Source organism: Triticum aestivum, chromosome 7A (assembly GCF_018294505.1).
Source record: "Triticum aestivum cultivar Chinese Spring chromosome 7A, IWGSC CS RefSeq v2.1, whole genome shotgun sequence".
Lineage (NCBI taxonomy): Eukaryota > Viridiplantae > Streptophyta > Magnoliopsida > Poales > Poaceae > Triticum > Triticum aestivum.
Genome location: NC_057812.1, coordinates 576,113,391 through 576,133,329, shown reverse-complemented (window position 1 = coordinate 576,133,329; position 19,939 = coordinate 576,113,391). Strand labels below are relative to the sequence as shown.

Here is a 19,939-nt window from a genome sequence, read left to right as displayed (position 1 = left end):
GTGGGGGCGCGCCCTACCCCCTGGGCGCGCCCTCCGTCCTTGTGGCCGCCTCTTGGCTTTCTTGACGTGCACTCCAAGTCCTCTGTATGTCTTCTGGTCCAAGAAAAATCATCGCGAAAGTTTCTTTCCGTTTGAACTCCGTTTGGTATTCCTTTTCTGCGAAACTCTAAAACAAAGAAAAAAACAGGAACTGGCACTGGGCTCTAGGTTAATAGGTTAGTCCCAAAAATAATATAAAATAGTATATTAATGCATATCAAAAATCCAAAACAGATAATATATAGTATGGAACAATAAAAAAATATAGATACGTTGGAGACGTATCATCGTGCAACACCACCTGATCTGTGCCAAGCCAGCCACGGGCGCGACCTGCGTCTCCTGGTAGTTATCGCCATCGCCCCTGGTCGCCACCGCAGCTCGCCCTCATCGCCGGCCAGGCCCAGCCTCCCTCCCTCCTCCTTCTGTCATCAGTCCTCCATCCTCCTCCCTTGTCTACTCTCCTTCCCATTCTTGTCTGCTTTCCTTCCTTGCAGCCACCGACGGTGACGACCCCGAAGCAGACAACATAACTCGATTCCTTTACATGCATCAACCAAATAGAACATAGATTTATCCATTACGTCCCCATTACCAGCATGATCTAATTCCTTTACCGTTTACATTACTAGTCTCTAATCCAAACACTTCCAGCGGTTTCCATAGTTTATTTTTCATTTTTGTTTTGTTTTTTGAAGTAATATGGAAATCCCTAATTGGTTTAGAAAAGATGAGAACATTTTTTGGAAACACAAACATTTTTAAAAGAAGGGCGTAATTTTAGAAAACATGAATGTTTTTAATTTGTGACAATTTTTGAAAAATGGGAAGATATTTTGACATTCTGAACAATTTATTAAAAGCTCAAACATTTTTTGAAATTCTCAATCATTTTTTTTAATTTGTGACAAAACACTGAAAAGGGAACATTTTTTAGATCCTAAACAGTTCTTCAAAACCATTAAGATTTATTGAGATTCCCGAACATTTTTTTAATTTATGTTTATTTTGAGAATACGTACATTTTTTGAAAATTTGAGCAATTTTTTAAGACATGATTTTTCTTGAACGAAAATAAAAATAAACTTGAAAAGGAAAAAATAAACAAAAAAGAAAAGAAAAGGGGTGAAAAGAAGAAGAAATAAAAGTAAAAACCAATCAAAAAACCTGGTCCATGCACCTCCTAGAACGTTTCCAAAACTATACACGGCTAGGAACCTCTTAGAAGGTTCCCAAAATGAAGGTCGCTGGAATGCCTTAACGGACCGGCCGAACATCGCTCACTCAAATCCGCGATAGGTCGACTAAATGACGTAGAATGAAGCATATAGGATTTTTCCTTCGCGCTTTTTCTGTCATGTCTGTCGATGGAAAATGTCTTTGTGCCACATGCCACATAGTTTTTTGGCAGTGCAGATTTGGCAGTTAGAACTGGATGAGGGTATTTCTAGGTTGATTGAGTATGAGATTAAGGTTCTCATGGTGTCCATCTTCGCCACTGGTGCTTTGGTCTCATCATAGTCTATCTCTCGTCTTCCTATAACCTTTCTGCAATTTGCCTTGCCTTATATCTATCCACCTTACTCCTTGGAGTTTGTTTTATGGTCAACACGTATTTGCATCCAATTGTTATTTTTCCTTCCGGGAGTGGAAGAAGATTCCACGTCTTGTTGTTCTGAAGTGCACCAAGCTCCTCCTTCGTGGCCCATCTCAGTGATATGTAGGCTCTCAGCCCTTACTTGAATCATCCATCCTCCCTACAGAAAGAAAGTGATTTTATGCCCTCCCAAAGGAAAACGTGTTTGGGCCGGCTGGAGGTCGACACGGAGCAAAATGTAGACGATCTCCGCAAATGGGCGAGGTAGGAGGACGTGGTTGGAAGTTTTTTTGACATGACAATAGCGCTGGATAGATGGTTTATTTTACAAAGATTTACACTTGTCGGAGAAGTGGATAGATTCTTTTATGTTTGTTCAAACGTTGCTTGCACATATTAAACCCAAATGTGACCAAAAAGTCTCACATATAAAGTATGGGGCGTACTATGTGTCGGCTGAGCGATTTTTGAAAAAAATGGCCGGGTCGTGAGCCATCTGATGTGTGTGATGTCAACCGTGCAATCGCCCCTCTCCTCTGTCCAACCTTCATTGCAGCATGACCCATGTTGCAAACCTCATCACAACGCAACCCCTTCTGCAAAGTAGTCGTTGGGTGAAGTCCTCCATAACACCCTATATGTTTCAGAAACATGACGTCCTCTACAACATCCCTCATGTTTGAGAAATATGGGTGAGGTTGCACGAGACATGACCGTCACCGTCGTTGCAGTCACCACAAAAAACATCACCAGAGTTGCGAGCAGTCACTGCTTTGCCGCAATAGCGCGACTATATGCTCCCCTGCAGCAGGCAGCGGAGGTGGTGGTGTGGTCTGCACTAGCTGGTGCTCCGCTATTGCAACACGATAGGCACCAACCAAATCTCGCTGGCCGATGCAACAGTGGCCAGCCGGTCTCGATCTAGATTATGAGATGTGAGGAGAGAGAGAGAAGGGAAGGGTGAGGGATGAGGCATGAGAGAGAAAATGAGAGGAACAGGGAAGCGACTTGTGATGGAGAGGATAAGGCGAGAGTTCGTATGCCCACGAGACGTGTGGTTATGCTATGAGAAAACTATTTGATGGGATTGCAATAAACCCCATGTTATGTTATAGTATTTGGCCGTCTACAAATAATACATGTTGCAAAAGCATGTGTGCGTAGTCAGAACATTTTTGGAAAATCTTTAACATGTATCTGAAAATTGTAAATGTATTTAGGTAGCTATGAAAGCTGTTGGTGCATGTACTCTACTCCTTTTGCATGCAAGTGTACCATGTAGACACGGTCTATATACACATAGAGTGCATTTGGTTGCCCGCATAAGGCCCAACCAGACCCGCGCGGGAAGTAATCAGGCTATTTGGTTGGCCTATATACACTATTCGACCCACACGACACAAACTTTATAGCACTCCGAGCCAAGCCCACGAGCTACGCTTGGCTCGACAGTTTCTCCAGAGCCAGGCTCATGCGAGACAAGGGAGGGGAATGCGGCACTGAGCTCCTATGACCAGGGAGATGGAGCAAGCTCATGCGCGTCTCTGAAAAATCGGCGGGAGGATTTCAGCTCACCTCCTGCCGATTCGGTCGCCCTATTTAGCCCCCATCCTCTCACCGCCCAAAGCCACGCCGCCCTTCTCCCCCTTTGAATCTTTCCCGCCGATGCGCATCGGCACTGACGACCACCATGTAAGCGGAGCTCCTTCACCAACCGACGTTCCACGACGGTGGTGACTCCTGTCCTCAACTTCTCCGACCCTTCCCGCGTCCCTCTCTCGAGCTGCAGCCTTGGCCTCTGTGAGTTCAATGACCTCTTTCTCTATGTTTGTTCTAGCTGGATCCGAGAGGATGTGGTCATAGGGTTAGATGTGCAAGCATGTGGTAGGGATGATTCGTGCATTGATCTATGAGCAGATGCTAGATTTTGATGCAGTGGTAGCTATTTGTGCTGGATCTATGTAGATTGAGTAGTATGATAGTGATGAACACTATGGATTCATGACGAGTTGTGTAGGATTTGTAGCATGCTAGACTAGCTATTTGTGATGAACACAATGGATTCATAGCTAGTTCTGATGTTGTGGTAGCTATTGGTAATGGTTTCATATATAGTTGACATGTATGTTATGCTTACTGTGTATGCGTGATACGATTGTAGGACATGACCACACAGACGCAAGATCTTAGTCAGGCCCTTGTCCTGTCGGACGCCAGTTTGCGGCCTCCTATGTCGAGGACTCGCAGCTCCTCCTCGATCAGAACATGCCCGCTGATTCAGAGGTGTCCGAGGTATCACTTGGTGCTTCTATCTTTGTGCAAGTTGTGCTTGTTGAGCCAATTGCCACTTCAGCTACCGCTGCACTGAAGGCCAAGAAGGATGGTAGGGGGAACAACATGAAGTGGCAGCCGTTCATGTCCACGTTCGTGCTGAACAAGATGTCCGAGCTCATCTCTAGTGGGTTTAGGACCGACAAGGGCTTCAAGGAGGTGCACTTGAATACCATTGCGAAGCAAATGTTCGAGTTCTGTGGTCAGGAGGTGACCGCCACCCAGGTGTACAACCACCCGAGGAAGTAGAGAGCTCGATGGATACATGTGTCAAGCTCAGAGACCTTAGCGGTGCCTCCTGGGATCAGAGCACTTGCTCTACTGTTCTGGAGACAGAGCACTACACCGGCCATGTCATGGTTAGCTCACTGTCCCCTTGTTTTACACATTGTCAACCATTGCCTTCTAGCAACTAATAGCACGTGTTTCTATCTTAGGACCACCCCAAGGACGCTGATTTCCTCAACACACCCATCTAGAACTACAAATAGATGCAGCGCATCTTTTCCTTCGGCCTGGCAACCGGCAAGCATGCCATAAGCTCCGGTGAGGCCCTCGGCTCTCCCATGCTGGAGTTCCCAGGCACCCCGAACGTAGAGGCGGTCCTTGATGGCCCTGACAAGCCATTTGAGCATGTCCCTGTGCTCGATAGGATGAGGAAGAGGGACGACCTGATGGAGGAGGAGATCAGTGTCTTCACCAACATGACCAAGCCTGTGAAGGAGGTGGCAACCGCCATTAGGGAGAGCAAGGCCGTCGACGTCCACCCTGACCTGTACAACGCCGTCATGGAGCAAGGTGGCTTCAACGATGAGGCTCCCATGGCAGCTCTGAGCCACCTGCTGGACAACAAGGTCCTGGATGTTGGGTTTGTTGCCATGACAGACGCCCACAGGGTGCTTTGGCTCAGGAGTTGGCTGGGCAAGCACTATTACTAGAGCTTGCTGCTGGTTACCGTGTGCATGATTTTGGATGGCGATGATGATGGCGACAGCGACGACGACATATATTTTGTGTAGTTATGTTGGGGAACGTTGCAGAAAACAAAAATTTTCCTACGGTTTCACCAAGATCCATCTATGAGTTCATCTAGCAACGAGTGATCGGATTGCATCTACATACCTTTGTAGATCATGCGCGGAAGCGTTCAAAGAACGGGGATGAGGAAGTCGTACTCGACGTGATCCAAATCATCGGAGATCCTAGCGCCGAACGGACGGCACCTCTGTGTTCAACACACGTACGGTCAGCGTGACGTCTCCTCCTTCTTGATCCAGCAAGGGGGGAGGAGAGGTTGATGAAGATCCAGCAGCACGACGGTGTGGTGGTGGATGCAGCAGTCACCGCAGCAAGGCTTCGCCGTTCTTCTGCGAGAGGGAGAGGTATAGCAGGGGAGAGGGAGGCGCCAAGAGTCAAGGGTGCGGCTGCCCCCTCCCTCCCCCCTTTATATAGGCCCCCTAGGGGGTGCGCCGGCCCTAGGAGATGGGATCTCCTAGGGGGGCGACGGCCAAGGGGTGGAGTGCCCCCCAAGCCAGGTGGGGCGCCCCCCCACCCTAGGGTTCCCAACCCTAGGCGCATGGGGTGGGCCAAGGGGGGCGCACCAGCCCACTATGGGCTGGTTCCCCTCCCCACTTTAGCCCATGGGGCCCTCCGGGATGGGTGGCCCCACCCGGTGGACCCCCGGGACCCTTCCGGTGGTCCTGGTACAATACCGGTGACCCCCGAAACTCTCCCGATGGCCAAAACTACACTTCCTATATATAATTCTTCACCTCCGGACCATTCCGGAACTCCTCGTGACGTCCGGGATCTCATCCGGGACTCCGAACAACTTCTGGGTTACTGCATATTATATCTCTACAACCCTAGCGTCACCGAACCTTAAGTGTGTAGACCCTACGGGTTCGGGAGACATGTAGACATGACCGAGATGGCTCTCCGGTCAATAACCAACAGCGGAATCTGGATACCCATGTTGGCTCCCACATGCTCCTCGATGATCTCATCGGATGAACCACGATGTCGAGGATTCAAGCAACCCCGTATACAATTCCCTTTGTCAATCGGTACGTTACTTGCCCGAGATTCGATCGTCGGTATCCCAATACCTCATTCAATCTCGTTACCGGCATGTCACTTTACTCGTACCGTAATGCATGATCCCGTGACCAGACACTTGGTCACTTTGAGCTCATTATGATGATGCATTACCGAGTGGGCCAAGAGATACCTCTCCGTCATACGGAGTGACAAATCCCAGTCTTGATCCGTGTCAACCCAACAGACACTTTCGGAGATACCCGTAGTATACCTTTATAGTCACCCAGTTATGTTGTGACGTTTGGTACACCCAAAGCACTCCTACGGTATGCGGGAGTCACATGATCTCATGGTCTAAGGAAAAGATACTTGACATTGGAAAAACTCTAGCAAACGAACTATACGATCTTGTGCTATGTTTAGGATTGGGTCTTGTCCATCACATCATTCTCCTAATGATGTGATCTCGTTATCAATGACATCCAATGTCCATAGTCAGGAAACCATGACTATTTGTTGATCAACGAGCTAGTCAACTAGAGGCTTACTAGGGGCATGTTGGTGTCTATGTATTCACACATGTATTACGATATCCGGATAACACAATTATAGCATGAATAAAAGACAATTATCATGAACAAGGAAATATAATAATAATCCTTTTATTATTGCCTCTAGGCATATTTCCAACAGTCTCCCACTTGCACTAGAGTCAATAATCTAGTTACATTGTGATGAATCAAACACCCATGGAATTCTCGTGTTGATCATGTTTTGCTCTAGGGAGAGGTTTAGTCAACGGATCTGCTACATTCAGGTCCGTATGTACTTTACAAATATCTATGTCTCCATCTTGAACATTTTCACGAATGGAGTTGAAGCGACGCTTGATGTGCCTGGTCTTCTTGTGAAACCTGGGCTCCTTGGCAAGTGCAATAGCTCCAGTGTTGTCACAGAAGAGTTTGAGCGGCCCCGACGCATTGGGTATAACTCCTAGGTCGGTGATGAACTCCTTCACCCAAATTGCTTCATGCGCTACCTCCGAGGCTGCCATGTACTCCGCTTCACATGTAGATCCCGCCACGACGCTCTGCTTGCAACTGCACCAGCTTACTGCCCCACCATTCAAAATATACACGTATCCGTTTTGTGACTTAGAGTCATCCAGATCTGTGTCGAAGCTAGCGTCGACGTAACCCTTTACGACGAGCTCTTCGTCACCTCCATAAACGAGAAACATTTCCTTAGTCCTTTTCAGGTACTTCAGGATATTCTTGACCGCTGTCCAGTGTTCCTTGCCGGGATTACTTTGGTACCTACCTACCAAACTTACGGCAAGGTTTACATCAGGTCTGGTACACAGCATGTCATACATAATAGACCATATGGCTGAGGCATAGGGGATGACACTCATCTCTTCTATATCTTCTGCCGTGGTCGGACATTGAGCTGAGCTCAATTTCACACCTTGCAACACAGGCAAGAACCCTTTCTTAGACTGATCCATATTGAACTTCTTCAATATCTTATCAAGGTATGTGCTTTGTGAAAGACCTTTGAGGCGTCTTGATCTATCTCTATAGATCTTGATGCCTAATATATAAGCAGCTTCACCAAGGTCCTTCATTGAAAAACTCTTATTCAAGTAGGCCTTAATGCTGTCCAAAAGCTCTATATCATTTCCCATCAAAAGTATGTCATCTACATATAATATGAGAAATGCTACAGAGCTCCCACTCACTTTCTTGTAAACGCCATAAGTCTGCATAAACCCAAACGCTTTGATCATCTCATCAAAGCGAATGTTCCAACTCCGAGATGCTTGCACCAGCCCGTAAATTGAGCGTTGGAGCTTGCACACCTTGTCAGCATTCTTAGGATCGACAAAACCTTCCGGCTGCATCATATACAATTCTTCCTTAAGGAAACCATTAAGGAATGCCGTTTTGACGTCCATTTGCCATATCTCATAATCATAGAATGCAGCAATTGCTAACATGATTCGGACGGACTTCAGCTTCGCTACCGGTGAGAAAGTCTCATCGTAGTCAACCCCTTGAACTTGTCGATAACCCTTAGAGACAAGCTGCGCTTTATAGATGGTCACATTACCATCCGCATCTGTCTTCTTCTTAAAGATCCATTTATTTTCTATGGCTCGCCGCTCAACGGACAAGTCAGTCAAAGTCCATACTTCGTTTTCATACATGGATCTTATCTCGGATTTCATGGCTTCCAGCCATTTGCCGGAATCCGGGCCCGCCATCGCTTCTTCATAGTTCGAAGGTTCACCATTGTCTAACAACATGATTTCCAAGACAGGGTTGCCGTACCTCTCTGGTGCGGAACGTGTCCTTGTGGACCTACGAAGTTCAGTAGCAACTTGATCTGAAGTTTCATGATCATCATCATTAACTTCCTCTCTAGTTGGTGCAGGCACCTCAGGAACATTTTCTTGAGTTGCGCCATTTTCCGGTTCAAGAGGTAATACTTCATCAAGTTCTACTTTCCTCCCACTTACTTCTTTCGAGAGAAACTCCTTCTCTAGAAAGGATCCATTCTTGGCAACAAAGATCTTGCCTTCAGATCTGAGGTAGAAGGTATACCCAATAGTTTCTTTAGGGTATCCTATGAAGACGCATTTTTCCGACTTGGGTTCGAGCTTTTCAGGTTGAAGTTTCTTGACATAAGCATCGCATCCCCAAACTTTTAGAAACGACAGCTTAGGTTTCTTCCCAAACCATAATTCATACGGTGTCGTCTCAACGGATTTCGACGGAGCCCTATTTAAAGTGAATGCGGCAGTCTCTAAAGCATAGCCCCAAAATGATAGCGGTAAATCGGTAAGAGACATCATAGATCGCACCATATCTAATAGAGTGCGATTACGACATTCGGACACACCATTACGCTGAGGTGTTCCAGGCGGCGTGAGTTGTGAAACTATTCCACATTTTCTTAAGTGTGTGCCAAATTCGTGACTCAAGTATTCTCCTCCACGATCTGATCGCAGGAACTTGATTTTCCTGTCACGTTGATTCTCAACCTCACTCTGAAATTCCTTGAACCTTTCAAAGGTCTCAGACTTGTGTTTCATTAAGTAGACATACCCATATCTACTCAAGTCATCAGTGAGGGTGAGAACATAACGATAACCACCGCGAGCCTCAACACTCATTGGACCGCACACATCAGTATGTATGATTTCCAATAAGTTGGTTGCTCGCTCCATTATTCCTGAGAACGGAGTCTTGGTCATTTTACCCATGAGGCATGGTTCGCACGTGTCAAATGATTCGTGATCAAGAGACTCTAAAAGTCCATCTGCATGGAGCTTCTTCATGCGTTTGACACCTATGTGACCAAGGCAGCAGTGCCACAAGTATGTGGGACTATCATTATCAACCTTACATCTTTTGGTACTCACACTATGAATATGTGTAGCATTACGCTCGAGATTCATTAAGAATAAACCATTCACCATCGGAGCATGACCATAAAACATATCTCTCATATAAATAGAACAACCATTATTCTCGGATTTAAATGAGTAGCCATCTCGTATTAAACGAGATCCTGATACAATGTTCATGCTCAAACTTGGCACTAAATAACAATTATTGAGGTTCAAAACTAATCCCATAGGTAAATGTAGAGGTAGCGTACCGACGGCGATCACATCGACCTTGGAACCATTCCCGACGTGCATCGTCACCTCGTCCTTCGCCAGTCTCCGCTTATTCCGCAGCTCCTGCTTTGAGTTACAAATGTGAGCAACCGCATCGGTACCAAATACCCAGGAGCTACTACGAGTACTGGTAAGGTACACATCAATTACATGTATATCACATATACCTTTCGTGATGCCGGACTTCTTGTCCGCTAAGTATTTGGGGCAGTTCCGCTTCCAGTGACCACTTCCCTTGCAATAAAAACACTCAGTCTCGGGCTTGGGTCCATTCTTTGGCTTCTTCCCGGCAGCTTGCTTGCCGAGCGCGGCAACTCCCTTGCCGTCCTTCTTGAAGTTCTTCTTACCCTTTCCTTTCTTGAACTTAGTGGTTTTATTCACCATCAACACTTGATGTTCCTTTTTGACTTCTACCTCTGCTGATTTCAGCATTGCAAATACTTCAGGAATGGTCTTTTCCATCCCCTGCATATTGAAGTTCATCACAAAGCTCTTGTAGCTCGGTGGAAGCGACTGAAGGATTCTGTCAATGACCGCGTCATCTGGGAGATTAACTCCCAGCTGAGTCAAGCGGTTATGTAACCCTGACATAGTGAGTATGTGCTCACTGACATAACTATTTTCCTCCATCTTATAGCTGAAGAACTTGTCGGAGACTTCATATCTCTCGACCCGGGCATGAGCTTGAAAAACCATTTTCAGCTCTTCGAACATCTCATATGCTCCGTGTCTCTCAAAACGCTTTTGGAGCCCCGGTTCTAAGCTGTAAAGCATGCCGCACTGAACGAGGGAGTAATCATCGGTACGTGTCTGCCAAGCGTTCATAACGTCTTGTTCTGTAGGGAGAACAGGTGCTTCACCTAGCGGTGCTTGTAGGACATAATCTTTCTTGGCAGCTATGAGGATGATCCTCAGGTTCCGAACCCAGTCCGTATAGTTGCTGCCATCGTCTTTCAGCTTGGTTTTCTCTAGGAACGCGTTGAAGTTGAGGACAACGTTGGCCATTTGATCTATAATACATGTTGTAAAGATTTCAGACTAAGTTCATGATAATTAAGTTCATCTAAATCAAATTATTCAATGAACTCCCACTCAGATAGACATCCCTCCAGTCATCTAAGTATAACATGATCCGAGTTAACTAGGCCATGTCCGATCATCACGTGAGACGGACTAGCCAACATCGGTGAACATCTTCATGTTGATCGTATCTTCTATACGACTCATGCTCGACCTTTCGATCTTCTGTGTTTCGAGGCCATGTCTGTACATGCTAGGCTCGTCAAGTCAACCTAAGTGTTTGCATGTGTAAATTTGTCTTACACCCGTTGTATGTGAACCTTGGAATCTATCACACCCGATCATCACGTGGTGCTTCGAAACAATGAACTATCGCAACGGCGCACAGTTAGGGGGAACACTTTCTTGAAATTATTATGAGGGATCATCTTATTTACTACCGTCGTTCTAAGTAAACAAGATGCAAAAACATGATAAACATCACATGCAATCAAATAATAATAGTGACATGATATGGCCAATATCACATAGCTCCTTTGATCTCCATCTTGGGGCTCCATGATCATCTCGTCACCGGCATGACACCATGATTTCCATCATAATGATCTCCATCATCGTGTCTCCATGAAGTTGCTCGCCAACTATTACTTCTACTACTATGGCTAACACGTTTAGCAATAAAGTAAAGTAATTTGCATGGCGTTTCTCAATGACACGCAGGTCATACAAAAAATAAAGACAACTCCTATGGCTCCTGCCGGTTGTCATACTCATCGACATGCAAGTCGTGATTCCTATTACAATAGCATGAACATCTCATACATCACATATATATCATTCATCATTCATCACAACTTTGGCCATATCACATCACAAAACACTTGCTGCAAAAACAAGTTAGACGTCCTCTAATTGTTGTTGCAAGTTTTACGTGGCTGTAATAGGGTTCTAGCAAGAACGTTTTCTTACCTACGTGAAAGCCACAACGTGATTTTTCAACTTCTATTTACCCTTCATAAGGACCCTTTTCATCGAATCCGCTCCAACTAAAGTGGGAGAGACAGACACCCGCTAGCCACCTTATGCAACTAGTGCATGTCAGTCGGTGGAACCGGTCTCACGTAAGCGTACGTGTAAGGTTGGTCCGGGCCGATTCATCCCACAATACCGCTGAAGCAAAATAAGACCAGTAGCCGCAAGAAAGTTGACAACATCTACGCCCACAACAAATTGTGTTCTACTCGTGCAAAGAGAACTACGCATAGACCTAGCTCATGATGCTACTGTTGGGGAACGTTGCAGAAAACAAAAATTTTCCTACGGTTTCACCAAGATCCATCTATGAGTTCATCTAGCAATGAGTGATCGGATTGCATCTACATACCTTTGTAGATCACGCGCGGAAGCGTTCAAAGAACAGGGATGAGGAAGTCGTACTCGACGTGATCCAAATCACCGGAGATCCTAGCGCCGAACGGACGGCACCTCCGTGTTCAACACACGTACGGTCAGCATGATGTCTCCTCCTTCTTGATCCAGCAAGGGGGGAGGAGAGGTTGATGAATATCCAGCAGCACGACGGTGTGGTGGTGGATGCAGCAGTTACCGCAGCAGGGCTTCGCCGTTCTTCTGCGAGAGGGAGAGGTGTAGCAGGGGAGAGGGAGGCGCCAAGAGTCAAGGGTGCGGCTGCCCCCTCCCTCCCCCCCTTTATATAGGCCCCCTAGGGGTGCACCGGCCCTAGGAGATGGGATCTCCTAGGGGGGCGGCGGCCAAGGGGTGGAGTGCCCCCCAAGCCAGGTGAGGCGCCCCCCCACCCTAGGGTTCCCAACCCTAGGCGCATGGGGTGGGCCAAGGGGGGCGCACCAGCCCACTATGGGCTGGTTCCCCTCCCCACTTTAGCCCATGGGGCCCTCCGGGATGGGTGGCCCCACCCGGTGGACCCCCTGGACCCTTCCGGTGGTCCTGGTACAATACCGGTGACCCCCGAAACTCTCCCGATGGCCAAAACTGCACTTCCTATATATAATTCTTCACCTCCGGACCATTCCGGAACTCCTCGTGACGTCCGGGATCTCATCCGGGACTCTGAACAACTTTCGGGTTACTGCATATTATATCTCTACAACCCTAGCGTCACCGAACCTTAAGTGTGTAGACCCTACGGGTTCGGGAGACATGTAGACATGACCGAGATGGCTCTCCGGTCAATAACCAATAGCGGAATCTAGATACCCATGTTGGCTCCCACATGCTCCTCGATGATCTCATCGGATGAACCACGATGTCGAGGATTCAAGCAACCCCGTATACAATTCCCTTTGTCAATCGGTACGTTACTTGCCCGAGATTCGATTGTCGGTATCCCAATACCTCGTTCGATCTCGTTACCGGCAAGTCACTTTACTCGTACCGTAATGCATGATCCCGTGACCAGACACTTGGTCACTTTGAGCTCATTATGATGATGCATTACCGAGTGGGCCAAGAGATACCTCTCCGTCATACGGAGTGACAAATCCCAGTCTTGATCCGTGTCAACCCAATAGACACTTTCGGAGATACCCGTAGTATACCTTTATAGTCACCCAGTTACGTTGTGACGTTTGGTACACCCAAAGCACTCCTACGGTATCCGGGAGTCACACGATCTCATGGTCTAAGGAAAAGATACTTGACATTGGAAAAACTCTAGCAAACGAACTATACGATCTTGTGCTATGTTTAGGATTGGGTCTTGTCCATCACATCATTCTCCTAATGATGTGATCTCGTTATCAATGACATCCAATGTCCATAGTCAGGAAACCATGACTATTTGTTGATCAACGAGCTAGTCAACTAGAGGCTTACTAGGGACATGTTGGTGTCTATGTATTCACACATGTATTACGATTTCCGGATAACACAATTATAGCATGAATAAAAGACAATTATCATGAACAAGGAAATATAATAATAATCCTTTTATTATTGCCTCTAGGGCATATTTCCAACAAGTTAGGGCTTAAAAACTGTTTCATGGTCTGTATATTTTGTTGAGGTGGTATATACTAACCCCTCATGATGACAGTGAAACTTGCGATGATAGGATGACACCCTTCTTTTGGATGTGATGGTAGAATGACACCATAGTTGTGCTAAGTTAGAACTTGCTGTGCCATATGATCATGCATGCTTACTACATCTGCTCCATTGCTTGCTTCTTGATTGTTCTTTTGCTTGCTGCTTCAACTGCTGCTCTTGTGCACTGCTAGGACAAATGCTATGCGGTGTTCTTCTGAGGGCACCAGGGGTTTATAGTTCATAGGAAGTTTGCAGTGAACAAGTTGCATCTTACAGCAACAGAAGCCATAGAGGGTTTAAGACTAGGCAGGCGGCATAAAGAAGCTTACGCCAACTATGTGCGAAAGCACGCAGTTGGTGTGGTTGAAATTGGCAACGTTGTAGTTGCCAAGGCGGCGCCACGCCTTGTGGTGAAGAACTTCATCATCATCGTGCAGTTCATCGCCATTGTAGTGCTGTGACGTTGGTGTGCTAGATGTGATCATATGTAAGATAACCTCACCACATAGGGTACAAGGTTAGCACACTTCGCATCGTATGCGCAACCAAACATCGTGCTTATGTGTGAGTTCAAACAATACGGACAACCAAAAAGCTATCCCATAATACGTGAAAACTAAATACGGGCAACCAAACATCTTGTAGATGTTGGTTTAAAGGTTACATTTACTCAACCAGCCATCGACCCTTGAGCTAGTCAGGACCGGCCGCTGCCAAACACGCCGATACAAGATTCCAAAAAGTTTGGCGAGCTGCAAGTTCGTAGTGGGTCAATTCTCGTTCCTGATCTTTTTTGAAAGTTCGTTCCTGATTTCCACGTACATGACTTCCAACTGTCCAAGTCAATGAACTTCAAAAAAAAAAAAAACTGTCCAAGTCAATGCATGGCGATCGTCCACTGAAAAAGATAAAAATAAAAATCATGGCGATCGTAGCTGGACCGGCCATGGCCATGGCCATGCCTGACTGACCTGCGCCAGCGTACGAGACCCTCGGCGAGTCGTGGCCGAGAGACTTGGTACGTGCATCTTGTTCCCCCACACGGCCACATCAACCCGTTCGCCACGCAGTGGCTGTGTACCTGGCCTTGTTGTTTTCTGTTTTAGTCCCGTGCGAGGTGTGCCCCGGACGTGTACGCCGGGTATGGAGTATCATGTACTCCTATGTATTCCTACGTCCGTCCAAAGTTGTGGCTTGTCCGTGCTGTGGAACTCCGGTAAATGGTGCCTTCGGCGATGCTCTGTTCCGTGTACTGTAGTGCGTGAAACGGTTGGCGCATGTACAGATGTACTCTACTCGTTTTGCATGCCGTCTTGGAGCAGCTGAGTCTCCTCAGGTAAATATATATATATATTTAAAAAAATTGTAAATGTATTTTGAAGTATTCATGATGCATTCAAAAAGTTGACAATGTGTATTTCAAAAAATGTTTGACATGTATTTAAAAATCATTGTGTAAAATCATTCTTGCATTTCAAGAAACACGTTGAATTTTTTAATACAAGTTGAACAGTCATATTTCAAGATACCTATTTTTAGTTTTTAAATCCATGTAAAAATAAACACAAACTTGGAGGAAAACAATAATAAAAACCGGTGGCTGGACATATAATTGGGCAAAAATATAACCAATTTCTAAAACCGCTAGCTGGGCGTATAATTAAGAAAAAATGAACGACGTGTTTCTCATGCGGTTAGCTAATAATCCCTAATTTTCTGAAAATTAGAAAACTCGCCGAATGTATTTCGTTTGAGATTAGATTGGTTCGGAAATATATAAACAAAATAAGGAACTGAATGTAATAAGCAAGTAACAGAAGGTGGCGCTGTGGCTAGGCCTACAAGCGCATGCCACAAGCGTTCGAGTTTGAATCTCACAGACGCCATGGTATCAATTTGTCACTCTAGCTTAAATTATGGTACCAAGGTCTCGCAAGGTGACCATGTTGTCACCTTAGCTTAAATTTGTCGCGTTGTGCGTACGAAACTGTGATATTTGGTGTCAGATAAGACTTTTCGGCTGTCATCGACAAGGTCAGGCCGACTCCGGTATGAGAGTGGCGACAACAGCATGTCGGCGGCTCGTCCTATCGGCGACAGTGGCCGTTCAGTGGTCCATTGACCTCGATATAATTTTTACTTTGTTTGAGGTGCTTTGTACTTTCAATGAATCTTTATAATACTTGTATCAAAAAAATAAAAATTCCTCCTCCCTCATAAAAAATAAATAAAAATTGTGGTACTCCGCCGTTAAATCCCTCCTCTAGCGCGGTTACTGTAGACAGAGGATCTGCATCCCTCTCCCCGCCCGCGCGGCAGCCACCTCCTCCCTCGTTGTACACCCTCGCCAATCTCCCGCTACCGAACACTGGCACCCGCATTGCTCCGAGCTCAACGCACGAGCACCCGCCATTAACTATTCACAAGCTTCACTTCGCTCTGCAATTTCTCTGTAAGATCGAGGCAGAGCGTACGCAGAAAAGCAAAGCGCGCGAGTGTGTTCCGAGATGGCTACGGCTCTGTAATCTCTATGTAAGATCGAGGCAGAGCTAGCGTACGCAGCAAAGCGACGCGCGCGAGTGTGCCAAGTCTAACTAACTCTGGCCGGGCGCTGCTGCCCGGTGCCGAGATGAGTACGCTACCAGGGGTGTGGCAGATCGCGGCGGCGTGGGAGCAGGTCCGCGGCCCGGTGATCGTGCCGCTGCTGCGCGCGTCCGTGCTGCTCTGCCTCGCCATGTCCGCGATGCTGTTCGCGGAGAAGGTGTACATGGCCGTGGTCGTGCTCGCGGTGCGGCTGCTCGGCCGCCGCCCCGAGCGGCAGTGGAAGTGGGAGCCCGTGGGCGAAGACGACCCCGAGCTCGGCAGCGCCGCCTACCCCATGGTCCTCGTCCAGATCCCCATGTACAACGAGCGCGAGGTGAGCACTGTCCACCCGCACGGCGGTGCATTGCGTAGACGGCTCACCCTTGCCAGCCTCGTCTGCTATGGTGTCCTCTGTAATAAAAACTGAACTTGCAGGTGTACCAGTTGTCGATCGGTGCCGCGTGCGGGCTCTCCTGGCCGTCCGATCGGATCATCGTCCAGGTGCTCGATGACTCCACAGACCCTGTCGTCAAGGTAAATTGGGGAACGATCACCTTTTGTCATTAGAATATCACGAGACAGTTTAGCTTATTAGGGGAATTTGGTTAGCATCTTTGTTTGCATGTCCTGGGGCAGTGGTGTGCTGCAGTGCACGCATGCTACTCACTCAGTTTTGGGTCGACACTATCTCTGCACTGCACGGACGACCCGTGAGAAGTGAAAATAAAAACGATGGTTTGTGAGTGTGCAGGAGTTGGTGCAGGTGGAGTGCCAGCGCTGGGCGAGGAAGGGCGTGAACATCAAGTATGAGACCCGGAACAACCGGTGCGGGTACAAGGCCGGCGCGCTCAAGGAAGGCATGAAGCACGGCTACGTCAAAGACTGCGACTTGGTGGCCATCTTCGACGCTGACTTCCAGCCGGAGCCCGACTTCCTGTCGCGCTCCGTCCCCTTCCTCGTCCACAACCCCGATATCGCCCTCGTGCAAGCCCGTTGGAAATTCGGTATGTACACTAAGCTAATAAATTGGTTCTGTTCACACTAACACGGCAAACACTGTTATTTGCGCTTCTCGAGCTGTGAGACGAAATTGCAATAACTGAAATCGTCTGACTTGACAAAATGTATATCGTGTGTATGTACTTAGTTATGTTCCAAATAATTTAGAACTATTAGCATGGATTTTTCAATGTCAGATGCACCGGTGGAACACTTATGAGTTAAACTTATTTTATAGCTGGAAGTTTAGCTTAGCCGTAAAAGTGCTCGCACATATACTATTATGTAGTTCTGAAAAATCCTTTAGCCTTGTAACTATAATTTTCTGAATTACTTACACATAAGTGCTACTCCTTTAAAAGGAAACATGTATCAATATCATTGGCTAGTTTAGCAATGGCATATTGATGATATGATGTTGTTTGGTGATACGTGATAGTACTTACTTGGTACTACTACTTTTTTTGGGTTGAATTTCTTCTGCATTGTGATGACATTTCTCTTGTTGCTGCCGCTGCTTCTGGGCGAACAGTGAATGCAGATGAATGCTTGATGACAAGAATGCAGGAGATGTCCTTGGACTACCACTTCAAGGTGGAGCAAGAAGTGGGCTCCTCGACCTATGCCTTTTTTGGATTCAATGGTAAACTTGGTCACAACTTTGCTCTTGTGGAGCATTCTGTATGTTTCCTTTTTATTATTTCCATGATTGTGTCTATATTTCTTCTGTAGCGATAGATATGTGTTCCTTCCCTTGTTTCTAGTTAACAACAGAACTTGTTGAATAGGAACCGCTGGTGTGTGGCGCATATCTGCTCTGAATGAGGCAGGTGGTTGGAAGGACCGAACCACAGTTGAAGACATGGACCTGGCTGTCCGAGCAAGTCTCAAGGGATGGAAATTTGTGTACCTTGGTGATCTCAAGGTAAATATGCACCATTAACCTACAAGTTCATGCCACATTAGAGCATCATTCTATTGCTTACTTATATGTTAATTTTTGTGGAGGTTCAAATAAATGTAGAGCGAACCATGTGTCGAACTTGTAATTGTTGTTTTCAGGTAAAAAATGAGCTCCCTAGTACGTTCAAAGCATTTCGGTACCAGCAACATAGATGGTCGTGCGGGCCGGCAAATCTGTTCAGGAAAATGGTGATGGAGATCATCACAAATAAGGTCACTTACACTAGGCTATATTTTGGGGGACGTTAGTACATGCAGAATTTACTTGCTAACTAGCTATATAATGTCTTGATGCAGAAAGTGACACTTTGGAAGAAAATCCATGTGGTCTACAACTTCTTCTTTCTGCGCAAGGTTGTCGCACACATTGTGACCTTTGTGTTCTACTGCCTTGTTATCCCGGCCACGATCTTAGTTCCCGAGGTTGAGGTACCAAAGTGGGGTTGCGTATATATTCCAGCTATTATCACCCTTCTCGGTGTTGTTGGGACTCCAAGGTGCCAATCATCTAAACATCTATGAAATTTGTTTAAAAGTTGATGAACCTATGCTTCCTGACTTCTGGGCAATGACAGATGCATATTAACATGAGAAATCGTCAAATGTCGCAGGTCTGTTCACTTAGTTATCTTTTGGGCACTATTTGAGAATGTTATGTCATTGCATAGAGCAAAGGCCACCTTCATCGGTCTATTGGAGGCACACACGGTGAATGAATGGGTGGTGACAGAAAAGCTTGGTGACACTGTGAAGACTAAAATGCCAAGTAAAGCTTTGAAAAAGTTGAGGATGGGGATAGGAGAAAGGTACACAATGATAATTTCCTTAATTCATGTGCATTTCTTGATTCTCCTATCTAAACTATTATATGAAATCAGGTTACATCTTTGGGAGCTTGGTGTTGCAGCCTACCTCTTCATTTGCGGATGCTACATCATTTCATTTGGGAATAACCATTACTTCATCTTTCTCCTTATGCAATCCATCGCTTTCTTCATCGTCGGTGTGGGCTATGTTGGGACATTCGTCACACAATGATGGTATCCGTTCTGAGTTTACCATGTCTTTGATGCTTTCAAGTTTCATGCTATATAATATAATCAATATGAAAGATAAGATCAAGAAGCCTTCTCTTGAGTGTAATGTCCTTTGACAAAAATGCAGTAGCAACACATCACATAGGTATATGGGTGTGTTTTAGCTGCTAGGAATGTGCCATACGCATGAGATCGGTGATGATCAAGCAAGTTGTCTAGAGTATCTGCATCACTGTAGCAAAAAAGAAATGATATTTTTCCAAGGTTCGCCATTTTTCTAGACAGATAAGCAAGGAAAAGTATCACCTTCCATTGTTAAGGAAGAAAGTAAAGTGCCTGGTGTTTCCTCACCTTTGGCCCACACCTTCAGTTATATCTTTTACCCTTTACCCCTGCTGAATGTTAAGTTCAATAAATAAATGCATTTTGGGAACATTTCCTTTAAGGAAATTGTATTTCAAACAGAGTTAGTAGCATACAAGCATTGCTTGCTGGAGACTAGCTTCTCTATCTCTTGTTGAGTTCATTGGACAATAGGAGGGAGCACCGACGAGCACACACACATGGGGTGGACCAGTG

The 19,939-nt window shown here is 46.2% G+C and overlaps 1 protein-coding gene across 1 annotated transcript; it reads left to right on the top strand.

Annotated features, from left to right (window-relative positions):
• Positions 1-16,306: 16,306 nt before the first annotated feature.
• LOC123152264 (probable glucomannan 4-beta-mannosyltransferase 9) lies at positions 16,307-19,592 on the top strand. Its single transcript, XM_044571852.1, has 9 exons — positions 16,307-16,695; positions 16,797-16,895; positions 17,113-17,365; positions 17,893-18,003; positions 18,149-18,285; positions 18,423-18,536; positions 18,621-18,820; positions 18,935-19,129; positions 19,202-19,592. Exons 1-9 carry the CDS (start codon positions 16,408-16,410, stop codon positions 19,359-19,361), a joined length of 1,557 nt encoding a protein of 518 aa, XP_044427787.1. The 5' UTR covers positions 16,307-16,407; the 3' UTR covers positions 19,362-19,592.
• The last annotated feature ends 347 nt before the right edge of the window (positions 19,593-19,939 follow it).